The 16,267-nt window shown below is 46.5% G+C and overlaps 1 protein-coding gene across 4 annotated transcripts; it reads left to right on the forward strand.

The window, feature by feature from the left end:
* Window positions 1-263: 263 nt before the first annotated feature.
* ZBTB43 (zinc finger and BTB domain containing 43) lies at window positions 264-13,973 on the forward strand. Of its 4 annotated transcripts, none has more exons than XM_040404865.1 (4): window positions 264-292; window positions 3,901-4,172; window positions 9,662-9,758; window positions 11,935-13,973. In XM_040404865.1, exons 2-4 carry the CDS (start codon window positions 4,062-4,064, stop codon window positions 13,353-13,355), a joined length of 1,629 nt encoding a protein of 542 aa, XP_040260799.1. In that variant the 5' UTR covers window positions 264-292; window positions 3,901-4,061; the 3' UTR covers window positions 13,356-13,973. The 4 variants fall into 4 exon arrangements, with proteins under 4 accessions (XP_040260799.1, XP_040260800.1, XP_040260801.1 ...); XM_040404866.1 differs by lacking the exon at window positions 264-292 and adding an exon at window positions 7,952-7,988 and having other exon boundaries at window positions 4,049-4,172; XM_040404867.1 differs by lacking the exon at window positions 264-292 and adding an exon at window positions 7,952-7,988 and having other exon boundaries at window positions 4,049-4,172; window positions 9,662-9,754.
* The last annotated feature ends 2,294 nt before the right edge of the window (window positions 13,974-16,267 follow it).

Genomic DNA, 16,267 nt, shown 5'->3' on the forward strand with positions numbered 1-16,267 from the left:
GCGGTACCATGCGATCTGAACACCATGCAAAGGTGGAATTATGTGAGATCTGGACACCTGAGGGAACAAGAACTGGACACAATAGATTGGGGCACTGTAGACTGAGGGCATCATAAGAAATGATGCCATAGTATAGAAAGGGTTGTAGCCAGCTCACCTCAACGTCCTGCACGGCGGTGCACGGAGCGGACTCAAACCAGTCCTTTTGGAAACAGGAGAAAATGAAAGAAATGCTCCAGCACTACGGTAGATAGTATGAAAGTCCCGGTCTTTAATGTCACCAAGAATCCAGGTGAGTACAGCAATCACAAAAAACACTGGTGTTCCCCGGTTCCCCGGATCTACGCGTTTCGAACTGTCGTGTTCTTAGTCATGATGCCATAGACTGGCAGTACCATAAGATCTTGATGCCATAGAATGGGGGTACCATAGAATCTCGACCCTGTAGACTGAGGGTATCATAAGAACTCATTGCCATAGACTGGTGGTACTATAGGATCCGGAAACTGTAGGTTGGTGGTACAATAGGATCTGGACACTGTAGACTGGAGGTACTATAGGATCTGAACACTGTACACTGGCGGTACTATAGAATCTGAACACTGTAGACTGGCAGTATTATAGGATCTAATCACTGTAGACCGGGGGTACTATAGGATCTGGACACTGTACACTGGCGGTACTATAGGATCTGAACACTGTAGACTGGCAGTATTATAGGATCTGGACACTGTAGACCGAGGGTACTATAGGATCTGAACACTGTAGACTGGTGGTATTATAGTATCTGGACACTGTAGACTAGGGTACTATAGGATCTGGACACCATAGACTGGAGGTACTATAGGATCTGGACACCATAGACTGGCGGTACTATAGGATCTGGACACCATAGACTGGCGATACTATAAGATCTGGACACTGTAGACTGGGGGTATTATGAGATCTGGACACTGTAGACCGGGGGTATTATAGGATCTGGACACTGTAGACCGGGGGTATTATAGGATCTGGACACTGTAGACTCTGGGTAATATAGGATATGAACACTGTAGACCGGGGGTATTATAGGATCGGGACACTGTAGACTGGGGGTATTATAGGATCTGAACAGTGTAGACTGGGGGTACTATAGGATCTGGATACTACACTGGGGGTACTATAGGATCTGGACACTGTACACTGGGGGTACTATAGGATCTGGACACTGTACACTGGGGGTACTATTGTCACGACCATGGTTATGGTCGTGACTCTTTGGTCGCATGCAGTTGTCAGCGGTTTGTTCCACGTTGTCAACCACAGGCGAGTGCTCTGGGTTTGTTGCCTCACGTGTGGTTGCCGTTGGCAACATAGTGTGTTTAGCAGTGTAGCAGCTGGAGCTGGTGGCTAGGCGGCTCGCTGTCACGGCATGCGGTTGCCTCTGGCAACGTGTGATTTTAAGTGTTCACTTTCTATGTTTGGTGTTAGGGAGTTTGTTCTGTGTACACTCCTCCTTTAAGTGACACTTAACCCTTTCATCACCAGACAAGGTAACTCCTTCCCTGGTGTGGGTGTGGCTGCTTGGGCTATTTAGCTCCTGCTGGAAGCCAGAAGTCTGAGGGGTACTCCAGCCATGCTTTATGCTGGAGTCATCCTCCTGGTTCATTTACCATCTGTCCAGTGAGGGCCACCCTTGTGGTCATAAAAATTATTCATGATGTTAAGTTGATGTTGTTATACTTTTTATGTTTATTGCAGCTATGGATGTCCTGGTTACCTGTGTGTTTAACATGTGTGTGCTGTGTCCTTAGTGTTTGTGTGGACAGCAGTACTGGTACATGGGTTCCAGTCAGTGAGGCTGTGGCAGGTAGGTTTGGAACTGGTGTAGTTCACCTGCCATATCCATATGTCTGTATATGTTCCCCCTTCCTTGCAGCTTGGCCAGTGAGACTCCTGTCCATCCGTGTCTTGGAGGAACAGGTCGTCTTACCCTGCTCCTTGCACAGGGTTTTCCTGAGGGATAGTAGGGACCCTAGGTTCCGGAGTATGAGCCCTCCTACCATCTGGGTTGGCTCATACAGTTAGGAGTCAGGGTCAGCATTAGGGACGTGATAGGAGGTGACCTGCTCCCTGATCCTGTGGTCCTGGCCTAGCAGCTACCCGATTCCATAACATCGCACGGATGAGGGTTTCCCCCACTCTCATCCGTGACAACTATAGGATCTGGACACTGTAGACTGGGGGTACTATAGGATCTGGACACTGTAAACTGGGGGTATTATAGGATCTGGACACTGTAGACCGGGGGTATTATAGTATCTGGACACTGTAGACTAGGGTACTATAGGATCTGGACACCATAGACTGGCGGGGTACTATAGGATCTGGACACTATAGACTGGCGGTACTATAGGATCTGGACACTGTAGACTGGCGGTACTATAGGATCTGGACACCGTAGACTGGCGGTACTATAGGATCTGGACACCGTAGACCGGGGGTATTATAGGATCTGGACACTGTAGACCGGGGGTATTATAGGATCTGGACACCGTAGACCGGGGGTATTATAGGATCTGGACACTGTAGACTGGGGGTATTATAGGATCTGGACACTGTAGACCGGGGGTATTATAGGATCTGGACACCGTAGACTGGGGTTACTATAGGATCTGGACACTGTAGACCGGGGGTATTATAGGATCTGGACATCGTAGACCGGGGGTATTATAGGATCTGGACACTGTAGACTGGGGGTACTATAGGATCTGGACACTGTTGACCGGGGGTATTATAGGATCTGGACACTGTAGACCAGGGGTATTATAGGATCTGGACACCGTAGACTGGGGGTACTATAGTATCTGGACACTGTAGACCGGGGGTACTATAGGATCTGAACACTGTAGACCGGGGGTATTATAGGATCTGGACACCGTAGACCGGGGGTATTATAGGATCTGGACACCGTAGACCGGGGGTATTATAGGATCTGGACACCGTAGACTGGGGGTACTATAGGATCTGGACACCGTAGACTGGGGGTACTATAGAATCTGGACACTGTAGACCCGGGGTACTATAGGATCTGGACACCATAGACTGGCGGTACTATAGGATCTGGACACCGTAGACCGGGGGTATTATAGGATCTGGACACTGTAGACCGGGGGTACTATAGGATCTGGACACTGTAGACCGGGGGTATTATAGGATCTGGACACTGTAGACCGGGGGTATTATAGGATCTGGACACCGTAGACTGGGGGTACTATAGGATCTGGACACCGTAGACCGGGGGTATTATAGGATCTGGACACCGTAGACCGGGGGTATTATAGGATCTGGACACCATAGACTGGGGGTATTATAGGATCTGGACACCGTAGACCGGGGGTACTATAGGATCTGGACACTGTAGACCGGGGGTATTATAGGATCTGGACACCATAGACTGGGGGTATTATAGGATCTGGACACCGTAGACCGGGGGTACTATAGGATCTGGACACTGTAGACCGGGGGTATTATAGGATCTGGACACCATAGACTGGGGGTATTATAGGATCTGGACACCGTAGACCGGGGGTATTATAGGATCTGGACACCATAGACTGGGGGTATTATAGGATCTGGACACCATAGAATGGGGAAGGGGGGGGGGGGGTTGTAAATTCTGGACACAGTGGACTAGGGATACCTTGCTAGCTGAACACCACAAGCACAGACAGGGGGCGCCATATACAATCCAGGTATCGGTCCTTTCCATTCATGTACAGGTTTTTGGCACAAGCCCCAATATAATCAATTACCAAAAACTCCTCAGTGTGAAGCCCGTTCACTCTAGACCCTACTCTGCCCATCGTCCTGAGTGCAGGACTTTCTAACTTCAACTCCATACACTTTTCTACTTCTCAGTTCTAAAACTACAACTCCCAGCAGTGTTGTGCCAACCAGAGTTGTAGTCCCATAGAAGCTACAGCCCAAGAATAACATCAACCTCCACTGCTGCCGAGGGGCGGAGCTACATCACGTGCCGTTTATCAGCAGGCTAGAAGGGGCGGGGCTCTGAGCGGGAGATGCGGAAGTGGTCCTGTCAGTCGGGGCCTGAGAACGATGTGAGCACTTCCGGCGGCTGGCGGTCTCCGTACCCCGGGCTGGGATGTGAGGAGGGGCTGCGGCCGGGACAGGTAGTGTGAACAACGGCTGTGACTATGTGTACAAATGTGGCCCAAACGTAGAGCTAATAAACCAGTGTTATATGTGTAGTGCATATAGTGTACAGTTTACCTATGTTACATCAACATACATGTCATATGTAACTACTGGCCCATGACTGCATGCTTATATACAGCACTTGCCCAATATGCCCTCCTTTTACATTGTTGGTATATACGTTACACGTGTCGGTCTATATGATACGTATATACATTACACGTGTCGGTCTATATGATACGTATATACATTACACGTCTCAGTCTATATGATACGTATATACATTACACGTGTCGGCCTATATGATACGTATATACATTACACGTGTCGGTCTATATGATACGTATATACATTACACGTGTCGGTCTATATGATACGTATATACATTACACGTGTCGGCCTATATGATACGTATATACATTACACGTCTCGGCCTATATGATACGTATATACATTACACGTCTCAGTCTATATGATACGTATATACATTACACGTGTCGGCCTATATGATACGTATATACATTACACGTGTCGGCCTATATGATACGTATATACATTACACGTGTCGGTCTATAAGATACGTATATACATTACACGTGTTGGCCTATATGATACGTATATACATTACACGTCTCAGTCTATATGATACGTATATACATTACACGTCTCAGTCTATATGATACGTATATACATTACACGTGTCGGTCTGTATGATACGTATATACATTACACGTGTCGGTCTGTATGATACGTATATACATTACACGTGTCGGTCTGTATGATACGTATATACATTACACGTGTCGGTCTGTATGATACGTATATACATTACACGTCTCAGTCTATATGATACGTATATACATTACACGTCTCAGTCTATATGATACGTATATACATTACACGTGTCGGTCTGTATGATACGTATATACATTACACATGTCGGTCTGTATGATACGTATATACATTACACGTGTCGGTCTGTATGATACGTATATACATTACACGTCTCGGCCTGTATGATACGTATATATTACACGTCTCGGTCTGTATGATACGTATATACAGTCGTGGCCAAAAGTTTTGAGAATTACATAAATATTGGAAATTGGAAAAGTTGCTGCTTAAGTTTTTATAATAGCAATTTGCATATACTCCAGAATGTTATTCAGAGTGATCAGATGAATTGCATAGTCCTTCTTTGCCATGAAAATTAACTTAATCCCAAAAAAAACCTTTCCACTGCATTTCATTGCTGTCATTAAAGGACCTGCTGAGATCATTTCAGTAATCGTCTTGTTAACTCAGGTGAGAATGTTGACGAGCACAAGGCTGGAGATCATTATGTCAGGCTGATTGGGTTAAAATGGCAGACTTGACATGTTAAAAGGAGGGTGATGCTTGAAATCATTGTTCTTCCATTGTTAACCATGGTGACCTGCAAAGAAACGCGTGCAGCCATCATTGCGTTGCATAAAAATGGCTTCACAGGCAAGGATATTGTGGCTACTAAGATTGCACCTCAATCAACAATTTATAGGATCATCAAGAACTTCAAGGAAAGAGGTTCAATTCTTGTTAAGAAGGCTTCAGGGCGTCCAAGAAAGTCCAGCAAGCGCCAGGATCGTCTCCTAAAGAGGATTCAGCTGTGGGATCGGAGTGCCACCAGTGCAGAGCTTGCTCAGGAATGGCAGCAGGCAGGTGTGAGCGCATCTGCACGCACAGTGAGGCCAAGACTTTTGGAAGATGGCCTGGTGTCAAGAAGGGCAGCAAAGAAGCCACTTCTCTCCAAAAAAAACATCAGGGACAGATTGATCTTCTGCAGAAAGTTTGGTGAATGGACTCCTGAGGACTGGGGCAAAGTCATATTCTCTGATGAAGCCTCTTTCCGATTGTTTGGGGCATCTGGAGAAAGGCTTGTCCGGAGAAGAGAAGGTGAGCGCTACCATCAGTCCTGTGTCATGCCAACAGTAAAGCATCCTGAGACCATTCATGTGTGGGGTTGCTTCTCATCCAAAGGAGTGGGCTCACTCACAATTTTGCCCAAAAACACAGCCATGAGTAAAGAATGGCACCAAAACACCCTCCAACAGCAACTTCATCCAACAACAGTTTGGTGAAGAACTATGCATTTTCCAGCATGATGGAGCACCGTGCCATAAGGAAAAAGTGATAACTAAGTGGCTCGGGGACCAAAACGTTGACATTTTGGGTCCATGGCCTGGAAACTCCTCAGATCTTAATCCCATTGAGAACTTGTGGTCAATCCTCAAGAGGCGGGTGGACAAACAAAAACCCACTAATTCTGACAAACTCCAAAAAGTGATTATGAAAGAATGGGTTGTTATCAGTCAGGAATTGGCGCAGAAGTTGATTGAGAGCATGCCCAGTCGGATTGCAGAGGTCCTGAAAAAGAAGGGCCAACACTGCAAATACTGACTCTTTGCATAAATGTCATGTAATTGTCGATAAAAGCCTTTGAAACGTATGAAGTGCGTGTAATTATATTTCACTACATCACAGAAACAACTGAAACAAAGATCTAAAAGCAGTTTAGCAGCAAACTTTGCGAAAACTAATATTTTTGTCATTCTCAAAACTTTTGGCCACGACTGTACATTACACGTCTCAGCCTATATGATACGTCTATACATTACACGTGTCAGCGTATATATGTACTGTATATACATTACACGTGTCGGCCTATATGATACGTCTATACATTACACGTCTCAGTCTGATACGTATATACATTACACGTGACGGCCTATATGATACGTATATACATTACACGATGTGTCTGTCTATATCATACGTATATACATTACACGACGTGTCGGTCTATATCATATGTATATACATTACACGTGTCGGCCTATATGATACGTCTATACATTACACGTCTCAGTCTGATACGTATATACATTACACGTGTCGGACTATATGATACGTATATACATTACACGTGTCGGACTATATGATACGTATATACATTACACGTGTCGGACTATATGATACGTATATACATTACACGATGTGTCGGCCTATATCATACGTATATACATTACACAACGTGTCGGTCTATATCATATGTATATACATTACACGTGTCGGTCTTTATGATATTTATATATACATTACACGTGTCGTTCTATATGATATGTATATACATTACATGTGTCGCCGCTCTGCCCGTCCGTATTAGTGATTGACAATGTAACTTTCGTATCCCAACCGTGTGCTTCACGCACTTTCTGCAGGCCCTATTGTAGAAGTGCCTACTCTTGTCCGCAAAACAGACATCTTTTTTTTTTGCGGGGCCCCAGAATGGACGTACAGATGCGGACAGCACACAGGTCTGCCGTCCACATTTTTTGTGGGGCCCCGGAATGGACGTACGGATGCGGACAGCACACGGGTCTGCCGTCCACATTTTTTGGTGGCCCATTGAAATGAATGCTTCTGCATCCGACCCGCAAAAATAATGCCGTGGTGTCCATGAGGCCTGACGTGCAGACGGAAAAAGAAAGTATGGCAGCGCCCGTCCCCCGAGCACTACTGAAAGGAAACTCTTATGAAGTGTGGGTTACAGTTGGTGCCTGTGGCTACATTCGGTGGGAACATTTCCTGATTCATATGCCAAATGTAACCACAAAACTTGAATGAGTAAAATAAATAAATAAATATTTAGCCACGTGCACCACAAGCCGCCAGTTGGGAATTTTGTCAACGTTTCACTCTTGAAATTATTTTCCAGGTCAAAATGACAGAATCCTCGATGGAGCCCATTATAGGTAAGAGGCGTACTGCGGCTTAACAGAAAGAAGAAAAAAATGGAAGCGCAGAACTGGTGCCGTACCTAAGGTGTTTGGCACCCGGGGCGGGTCCTTTCTCTGCCCCCCCCCCCCCATACTTTAAAGGGGTTGTCCGGGTTCACAGTTGAACCTGGACATATCCCCCTTTTCACCCCTCTGATCCGCCTGATATAATCATCAGAGCATTTCATGAGCTGAATTGCTCAGGACAAGGGCTTTTTTGCTTACATTTTTACACTGCTAGGCGGAGGTTTCTGCCTAGCAGTGTTCCTGGTGACGTCACCGGCACTGATGGGCGGGCTTTAGCACTTCCCTAGCCTGTTTTACGGTACGTCTCCGGATCTGCAGAAAAAGCCCTTGCCCTGCGCGGTTCAGCGCATGAAATGCTCTGATCTCAGAGGAGCTGCTTAGGTGATGCTGAGCTGTGCCCCTACAACAGGCATGCTCAACCTGCCGCTCTCCAGCTGTTGCAAAACTACAACTCCCAGCATGCCTGAACAGCCTACAGCTATCAGCCTACAGCAGGGCATTGTGGGAGTTGTAGTTTTACAACAGCTGGAGGGCCGCAGTTTGAGGATGCCTGCCCTACAATGTAAGGCTTGTAGCCCCGCCCACTCTCCAGTCCTCTGCTTGCTGGAGGAGGCGAGCAGAGGACTGGGCCCGTGCTGGATGCGGAAAAGAGGCATCCGGAGAAGGGTCCTATAGCTGTTCATTTCTTACCTGACAGCCTGCTGTCTGCAACATGTGCTGTGGCGCCCCTTCACAGCTGGCACCCAGAGCGAACCCCACCTGGCACGCCACTGCCGAGGACCACACGCCTCACTTGCGCAGACGTGTTTTTGGCCTGTCCTAAAGCTGTCAGTGTAAAATCATTACCCCCCCCCCCCCCTCTGAAGATAACCCCTGTGCTATAAGGGTGTATGAACATCACAGAAAGGTGTTCCTCGCCATGGGACCCCTCTCCCTCTTTTAGGGCTCATGCACAGGACTGTATGTATTTTGCAGTCCGTAAAAACCGATCCGCAAAAAATACGGATAACGTCCGTGTGCATTCCGTATTTCGCGGAACAGAACAGCTGGTCCCTAATAGAACAGTCCTATCCTTGTCCGGAATGCGGACAATAAGGCTCCATTCACATGTCTGAATAATGGGTCCGCATCCGTTCCGCAAATTGGGGAACGGGTGCGAACCCATTCATTCTCTATGAGGACGGAATGGATGCGGAGAGCACACTATGTGCTCCCCGCATCCGCATTTCCGGAGCGCGCCCACGATCTTCCGATCCGCGGCTCTGGAAAAAAATAGAACATGTCCTATTCTTGTCCGCAATTGCAGACAAGAATAGGCAGTTCTATGGGGGGTGCCGGCCGGGTGTATTGCGGATCCACAATGCGCTACGGACGTCTGAATGGACCCTAATAGGACATGTTCTATTTTTTTGTAGAACGGAAATACAGAAATGGAATGCACATGGAGTAACTTCCGGCAGACATGCTGAAGTGACTTTGTTGGTTTGCGTTTTCATCATAGACGCCTTAGGGACGGTTACAGTATATGCACTTGTGAACGGGGCCCCACAGTACTAATCATGCTGTGGGTGACAACATTACGTCTTGGTTATTAACTGTGTTTTATTGTTTTCCACTTCTAGCTTTTAAGAAATTGCACTCGTCTGGATTTGCTTGGAAAATGTGAGCGCGTGTTGGCCCCGGCAGGAAGTACACAGCTTATTCATGTCTGCGCGGTAGGTAAGTTATTGATACCAGCTGTAGGGGGAATTCACATGATGTGAATTCCCACTAGTCAACTTTTGGGTGACGCTGGGACAGGAGTTGATGGAGTGTACAACAGTCACGTGACCCACTTGTCAACACAGGTAGCCTCAACTGGCGTGGGCCCCAGTCACTTCTATGGGATTGTGAATGTCACATGACCCCCTTATCAACAGGGGTAGCCTCGACTGGCGTGGGCCCCAGTCTCTTCTATGGGATTGTGAATGTCACATGACCCCCTTATCAACAGGGGTAGCCTCGACTGGCGTGGGCCCCAGTCTCTTTTATGGGATTGTGAATGTCACATGACCCCCTTATCAACAGGGGTAGCCTCGACTGGCGTGGGCCCCAGTCTCTTCTATGGGATTGTGAATGTCACGTGACCCACTTGTCAACACAGGTAGCCTCAACTGGCGTGGGCCCCAATCACTTCTATGGGATTGTGAATGTCATGTGACCCCCTTATCAACAGGGTTAGCCTCCAGCAGATGAAATCTTTAGGCCAAGCTGGATCGTCCCGAGACTTTCTGTACTGGGTGTCTCGAGCCGGTGCTATATAGTAGACACCTGAAATTTGGGCGTAAAATGGAGGAAAACAATAAAGTATATTACAAAAATTAGTAATATGGCATTTATGGTTTATAATAACATTATTTAAAAGGCTAGGCACACTTTAAGAAGAGGACCATCACATTGTTCATACAGGTTGCTTTCCAGGTTTCTATGGAATCCAAATTACACATAAATCTACATTGATAAGTAACATTACATTGCCCTCCTACTGCTCTGGCAGTCTAAGTGTCAGTCTTCACTGCACTCTTGCATCCCATTCATGAAGCAGGAAGTTGAGAATGAACACTAAAGGGTTTGTCCCAAGATTCCAACTTTCTCATGATCGTTGGAAGTCCCAGTCCTAGAGGTCAAACCCCACCCCTTTGATCATGAGGACAGGGGTTCTCTGCCCCCCTCGTCCAGTATAAATGGAGTGGTTGCTCCATTCATCTCTATGGGACTGCTGAAGAGAAGCCGAGTTCAGCGCTTGGCTATCTCCGGCGGTCCCATAGAGATGATGTGAGCGTCAGCACTCATGCACGATCCCAGCTCCATTTGTATGGGGGGGGGGGGGACAGACAGGATCCCTGTTCTCATGATTTGGCAGCACTCCCAGCAGTGGAACCACCACTACCATTTCGATGCCTCTCCCCTACACTGTGGATAGGGTTATAAGTGTAATACTTGGAACAAGCCTTTCAAAGAGGCTGTCCATGCCGGATATGACACGTCCTAAATAAAATGACTCGTATATGACACTCTCTTCGTGTCGGATGGTTGTCTCACCTATTTTCCTCTACTAGGTAACATGCATGAGTGGCAGAGTATGTCCTGCACAACTCCTTGGTTCTCACCCACGTATGGGGCAATGCTGCAGCCGTAGTCTATGTAGGGTGTTGGTGTAACCCTCAACTAAACTAGAAAAAGAAATACCATAACACAGCCGCACCTCCAAGAATAAAACATGATTTATTAAGGTTGGAGGTTCTTTTTCTAGTTTAGTTCATGCTTGTCTTTTTTGATACCAGGCCTGCACTCCTCTCTGTACCGTCAGGTGTGCCCCTAATCGTTTAGTTTTGCAGTGTTGGTGTAACCCTTTAATAACCTGGGCTATGAAACAAACCTTGTAAAACTAGTATAGACAGTATGGGGTTTACCCAGTGCCGTACATAGAGAAGTAAGGGCCCCATAGCAAGGATCAAACCAGCCCCCCCCCCCCCCCCACAGGACAGAAGGGTTTCTGCCTAGACCCCTTTCAATGACCCTTGGGCCATTTTTCCACAGTTTTATTTGCTAAATGTTGTTCCTTTAGAGGGTAGAGTCCTGACCAAGTGTTCACCTCCAGTAGAAGAGGAGATAATCCCAACTAAGACTGGGCCCCCTCTGGTTCTGGACCCCATAGCAGTCGTATGGTCTGCCGCTATGGTAGTTACGCCAGGATGTGTTTGTGGTCTCCACATGTGTTCTTTCAGGGGTCTCCTTGACACCATATCAGTAATTGAACTGGGTAGACAAACGTACATCCTACTAGATCCATTAGGACAGGTACCTTTTGCAACTGTTGAGGTTCTTCACCACCTTTGTGTTTCCTTCCTTGTAGAACCACAGAGCACTTGTGATGAGATGGAGCCTGGAATGAACACTTTCCGTGTCGAGTTTCCAGATTTCTCAAATACCATCCTTCAGAAGCTGAATCAGCAGCGCCAACTGGGACAGTTATGTGACATTTCCATTGTGGTACAAGGCCACCTCTTCCGAGCCCACAAAGCCGTCTTGGCAGCCAGCTCCCCATATTTTTGTGACCAGGTTTTGCTTAAAAACAGCAGGAGGGTGGTACTTCCTGACGTCATGAACCCCAGGGTCTTTGAGAACATCCTCTTGTCCTCATACACTGGAAGGCTGGCATTGCCCCCTCAGGAGATTGTAAGTTATCTGACTGCAGCAAGTTTCCTTCAGATGTGGCATGTCGTAGACAAGTGCACGGAGCTCCTGGAAAGTAACCCAACGCTTTTGTGTCAGAAATCTAGCATCAGTAATGACCACCAGTCTCCCAGCAGCAGCAACTACAACGGTATAGGCGAAAACTTCGAGATTTCGTGTGCCCAGCCAGAGTTTAGGAAGGGTGAGGAGATACAAGATGGTGAGAATGAAGATGACAGCCCAAAGGATGATGAACTATCGTCTCAACTCACTGAACATGAATACCTGCCCAGCAACTCTTCCACTGAGCACGACCAGTTGAGTACAGAGATGGCCAGCCAAGATGGGGAAGAGGGTGCCAGCGACAGTGCCGACTATCACTATTCCCGTCCTCTGTACATCAAGCCAAGCATCATGGCTCACAAACGGTGGGTCCAAGTAAAGCCGGAAAGGTTTGAGCAGGAATGTGAAGGTGTGGAAGTGCACCCACCCTTTGAGGACCATGTTTCCGAGTCTGTCAACTTGACACAGGCTGACCCTCCGATCCAGTCTTCAGGTGTTGTAGACAGTTTTGACTTCTGTAATAAGAAGGTAGCAGAGCCGGAAGGACACAGCAGCGGCAACAACAACCGTTACAACGACCATGTTGACTTTTACGGATCATCTATGGAAGAGTTTTCGGCAGAACGCGATGAACCTCTTGAGGGACACGGCACAGAAAGCACCTCAGGAGGCTTTGGGGAAGGCTTGGATGTTTCTACCGGTATTAAAGAAGAATCGTCATCCTCTGGCTTTACTGCAGTCGTCTATAAACTGTATCCTTGCCAGTGCGGAAAAAGCTTTACGCACAAGAGCCAGCGGGATAGACACATGAGCATGCACCTCGGCCTCCGACCTTATGGATGCGGGGTGTGCGGTAAGAAGTTCAAAATGAAGCATCACTTGGTCGGCCACATGAAAATACATACTGGGATTAAGCCTTATGAGTGCAATATATGTGGCAAGCGCTTTATGTGGAGGGACAGTTTTCATCGACACGTAACTTCTTGTAGCAAGTCCTACCATGCTTCGAAAGGAGAGCAGGCCCAGGCCGAGAGCTAAACCCGCCTGTGTCTTTGTATACTCGTGAACAGGGAGAAGCCTCTCACCATCCCTTTTGGCTTGGCAAACACTATACAAAATACGTTCAAGCAATAAGCAAGTTACAAAGTCCGCAATAGTAATTTCAATTTGGTGTCTGCTATTGGAACAAGATATAAAGTGATGGAATATTACCAGGGTAAAAGCTATAGGTATATGCGACACGTGAAGGGGACATTCCATGACCAAGCATCCCTATAAAATGGGTGGTTTCATGTGGATATCCCTTTTTGGAAATTAAGCTGATCCTGTGATCACCTGAGATCATCAGGGGATGCTGCTCCCAGCCATGTGGTTTTTCTGCAGCGGCCACTACTGGGGAAATGTAGTATTGCATGCCATGCAAATGAATGGCAGTCCTTGTAATATATATGGACAGGCCTTTCTAGTTGCCCTGGTTCATAGAGAGGGAGGGGTGCCAAGCGGAGGAACCCCCTCGATGACGATACGCCGTAATAAGGTATATAGATAGTGAGTAAGGGGTTCCCAGGGAGATCTTCTAGCTTTTACCCTATTTTTCCATGATACAAACTAACAGAAAATATTACATTATTTATTTTAATGTTTATTATTCAAATTTTTCAGGGATTCTCTAATTTCACATTCCCTAGTAGGGAAAAAAAAAAAAATCATTTTTGAGTATTTTTTTTTTTTTTTTTTTTTTTTTTGTAAATCACAATAGCAGGCACCAAATTCTGGTCCTAAGCATCCCCCTATTGCTGGTTAGACCATTGGGTCTTGTGAATTCTGTCTGATAATCCTGTCTGTGCTTGGACGATGGGAAGCAATGGAAGCTATACTTGACCACAGAGACGCGATCACGTTGCATCTTTACTGGGAACAATCCCAAGTTTGTAACACAGAATGTGTGTCTTTTTTTTTTGTTGCCATTTTTATTTTATTTATAATATGACTAATTGCACCTTTTATTTTGCGTGCACTGTAATGTACAATGCACCATGGAAAACCTTTCTATTGCAATATTCGGAGGACAAGTCTGTAATAATATTCGCCCCTTATTTTGGAAGCTGACACAAAGACCTTCCGGCCCTTTCTAAATGTATTACGGTATTGTGTGACTCTGTGGACAAAAGCTAAAAAAAAAAAAAATCGGAGGTGCCCGCCCTACCCTACAAATTCTCACTGATGGGATGTGGTTCCCATTCTCAACAGTGTTGCAGCTTGCCTGCTCATACTGGTTACTGGCAGTGCCCTGGAACCTGTATAGGGAATGACTCGCTGCACATATATGCATATTGAGTCATTCCTTATACTGGTTCCTGGGCAGGTCACGTCAGCTGCTGAGTGGCTTGGCAGGGGATACAAAGGTGAGAAGTTAGCAGTACGGTGGGCACTTTAAGTAATGGGGTGTCACAGATAGCACTTTTTTTGGACACTTCTAGAAGACGTGGTATTTGCGAAGTGTCAAACTGGTAAGTAGGCAAGAAGCGTTTGCTTGTTCTCTACCCCTTATGAAGAGCGTTGTATTCCTACAGGCCATATCATTATAGGATCATCCCTTTCTGAACAGGGTTTGTGTAACCCCCTTCCCCCACACTGGTTATAGCTGTTCAATAGTCCACAGATTGGTATTGTGCAGTGGTCTCCTTAGTGGTCCCTATTGATGAGTGGTCAGCCATCTGACAATTGTACATTAGTCCTAACAGATGACTTTCTATTGTCTCCAATTTGGACATAAGCTGAAATAGCACTTACTTGAATAATATACATATATATATATATATATATATATATGTGTTTGTTATGAAGGTTGTTTAAAAGCGTATGTTTGCAATTGCGGCAGGTCTCCGAGATGAAGCCAGCTGTAACTCACCTCTGCTATAACTACTGCGGATGGCATTGTCACATGTCGTGTATTTTCACCTAGATATAATCTACACATATATAATGTACGGCTTTATGCTCATCTTCTACTCCATTCACATCCAAAGCTGCATTCGTAATTCTCCAGGTTGCTGCTTCTTGGAATATGCCAGTATGGTTCTGTCTTACACCACCCCAGTGTCTTGGCTGAGCTCGTATATTGCCCTGCGCTGTGTCGTATTGCATTTAGGAAGATGTACAGTTGCAAGAAAAAGTATGTGAACCCTTTGGAGTGATATGGATTTCTGCACAAATTGGTCATAAAATGTGATCTGATCTTCATCTAAGTCACAACAATAGACAATCACAGTCTGCCTAAAGGGAACCTGTCCCCTGGATTTTGTGTATAGAGCTGAGGACATAGGCTGCTAGATCGCCACTAGCTCATCTGCAATACCCAGTCCCCATAGCTCTCTGTGCTTTAATTGTGTTAAAAAACCGTTTTGATCCATATGCAAATGAACCTGATATGTGTCCTGTGTCCGGAGAGGAGTCCAGCGGAAAGGAGCCCAGCACCGCCCCGCGTCCTCCGAATCTCCTCCTTGCTGGCTGACGTCACAGAGCAGGAGCGCCGAAATCTCGCGATGCGCGAGCTAGCGCATGCGTAGTTCGTTCCCTGTGCTGATGCCAGCACAGGGAATGAACATGATGCCGACACTGTGCATGGGCTAGCTCGCGCATCGCAAGATTTCGCCGCTCCAGCTCTGTGACGTCAGCCAGCAAGGAGGAGATTCGAAGGACGCGGGGCGGTGCTGGGCTCCTTTCCGCTGGACTCCTCTCCGGACACAGGACACATAGGTTCATTTGCATATGGATCAAAACAGTTTTTTAACACAATTAAAGCACACAGAGCTATGGGGACTGGGTATTGTGGATGTGCTAGCGGCCATCTAGCAGCCCATGTCCTCAGCTCTATACACAAAATCCAGGTGACAGATTCCTTTAATCTAATAACACACAAAGAATTAAATGTTACCATGTTTTTATTG

The sequence above is a fragment of the Bufo bufo genome, chromosome 8 (genome assembly GCF_905171765.1).
Source record: "Bufo bufo chromosome 8, aBufBuf1.1, whole genome shotgun sequence".
Classification (NCBI taxonomy): domain Eukaryota; kingdom Metazoa; phylum Chordata; class Amphibia; order Anura; family Bufonidae; genus Bufo; species Bufo bufo.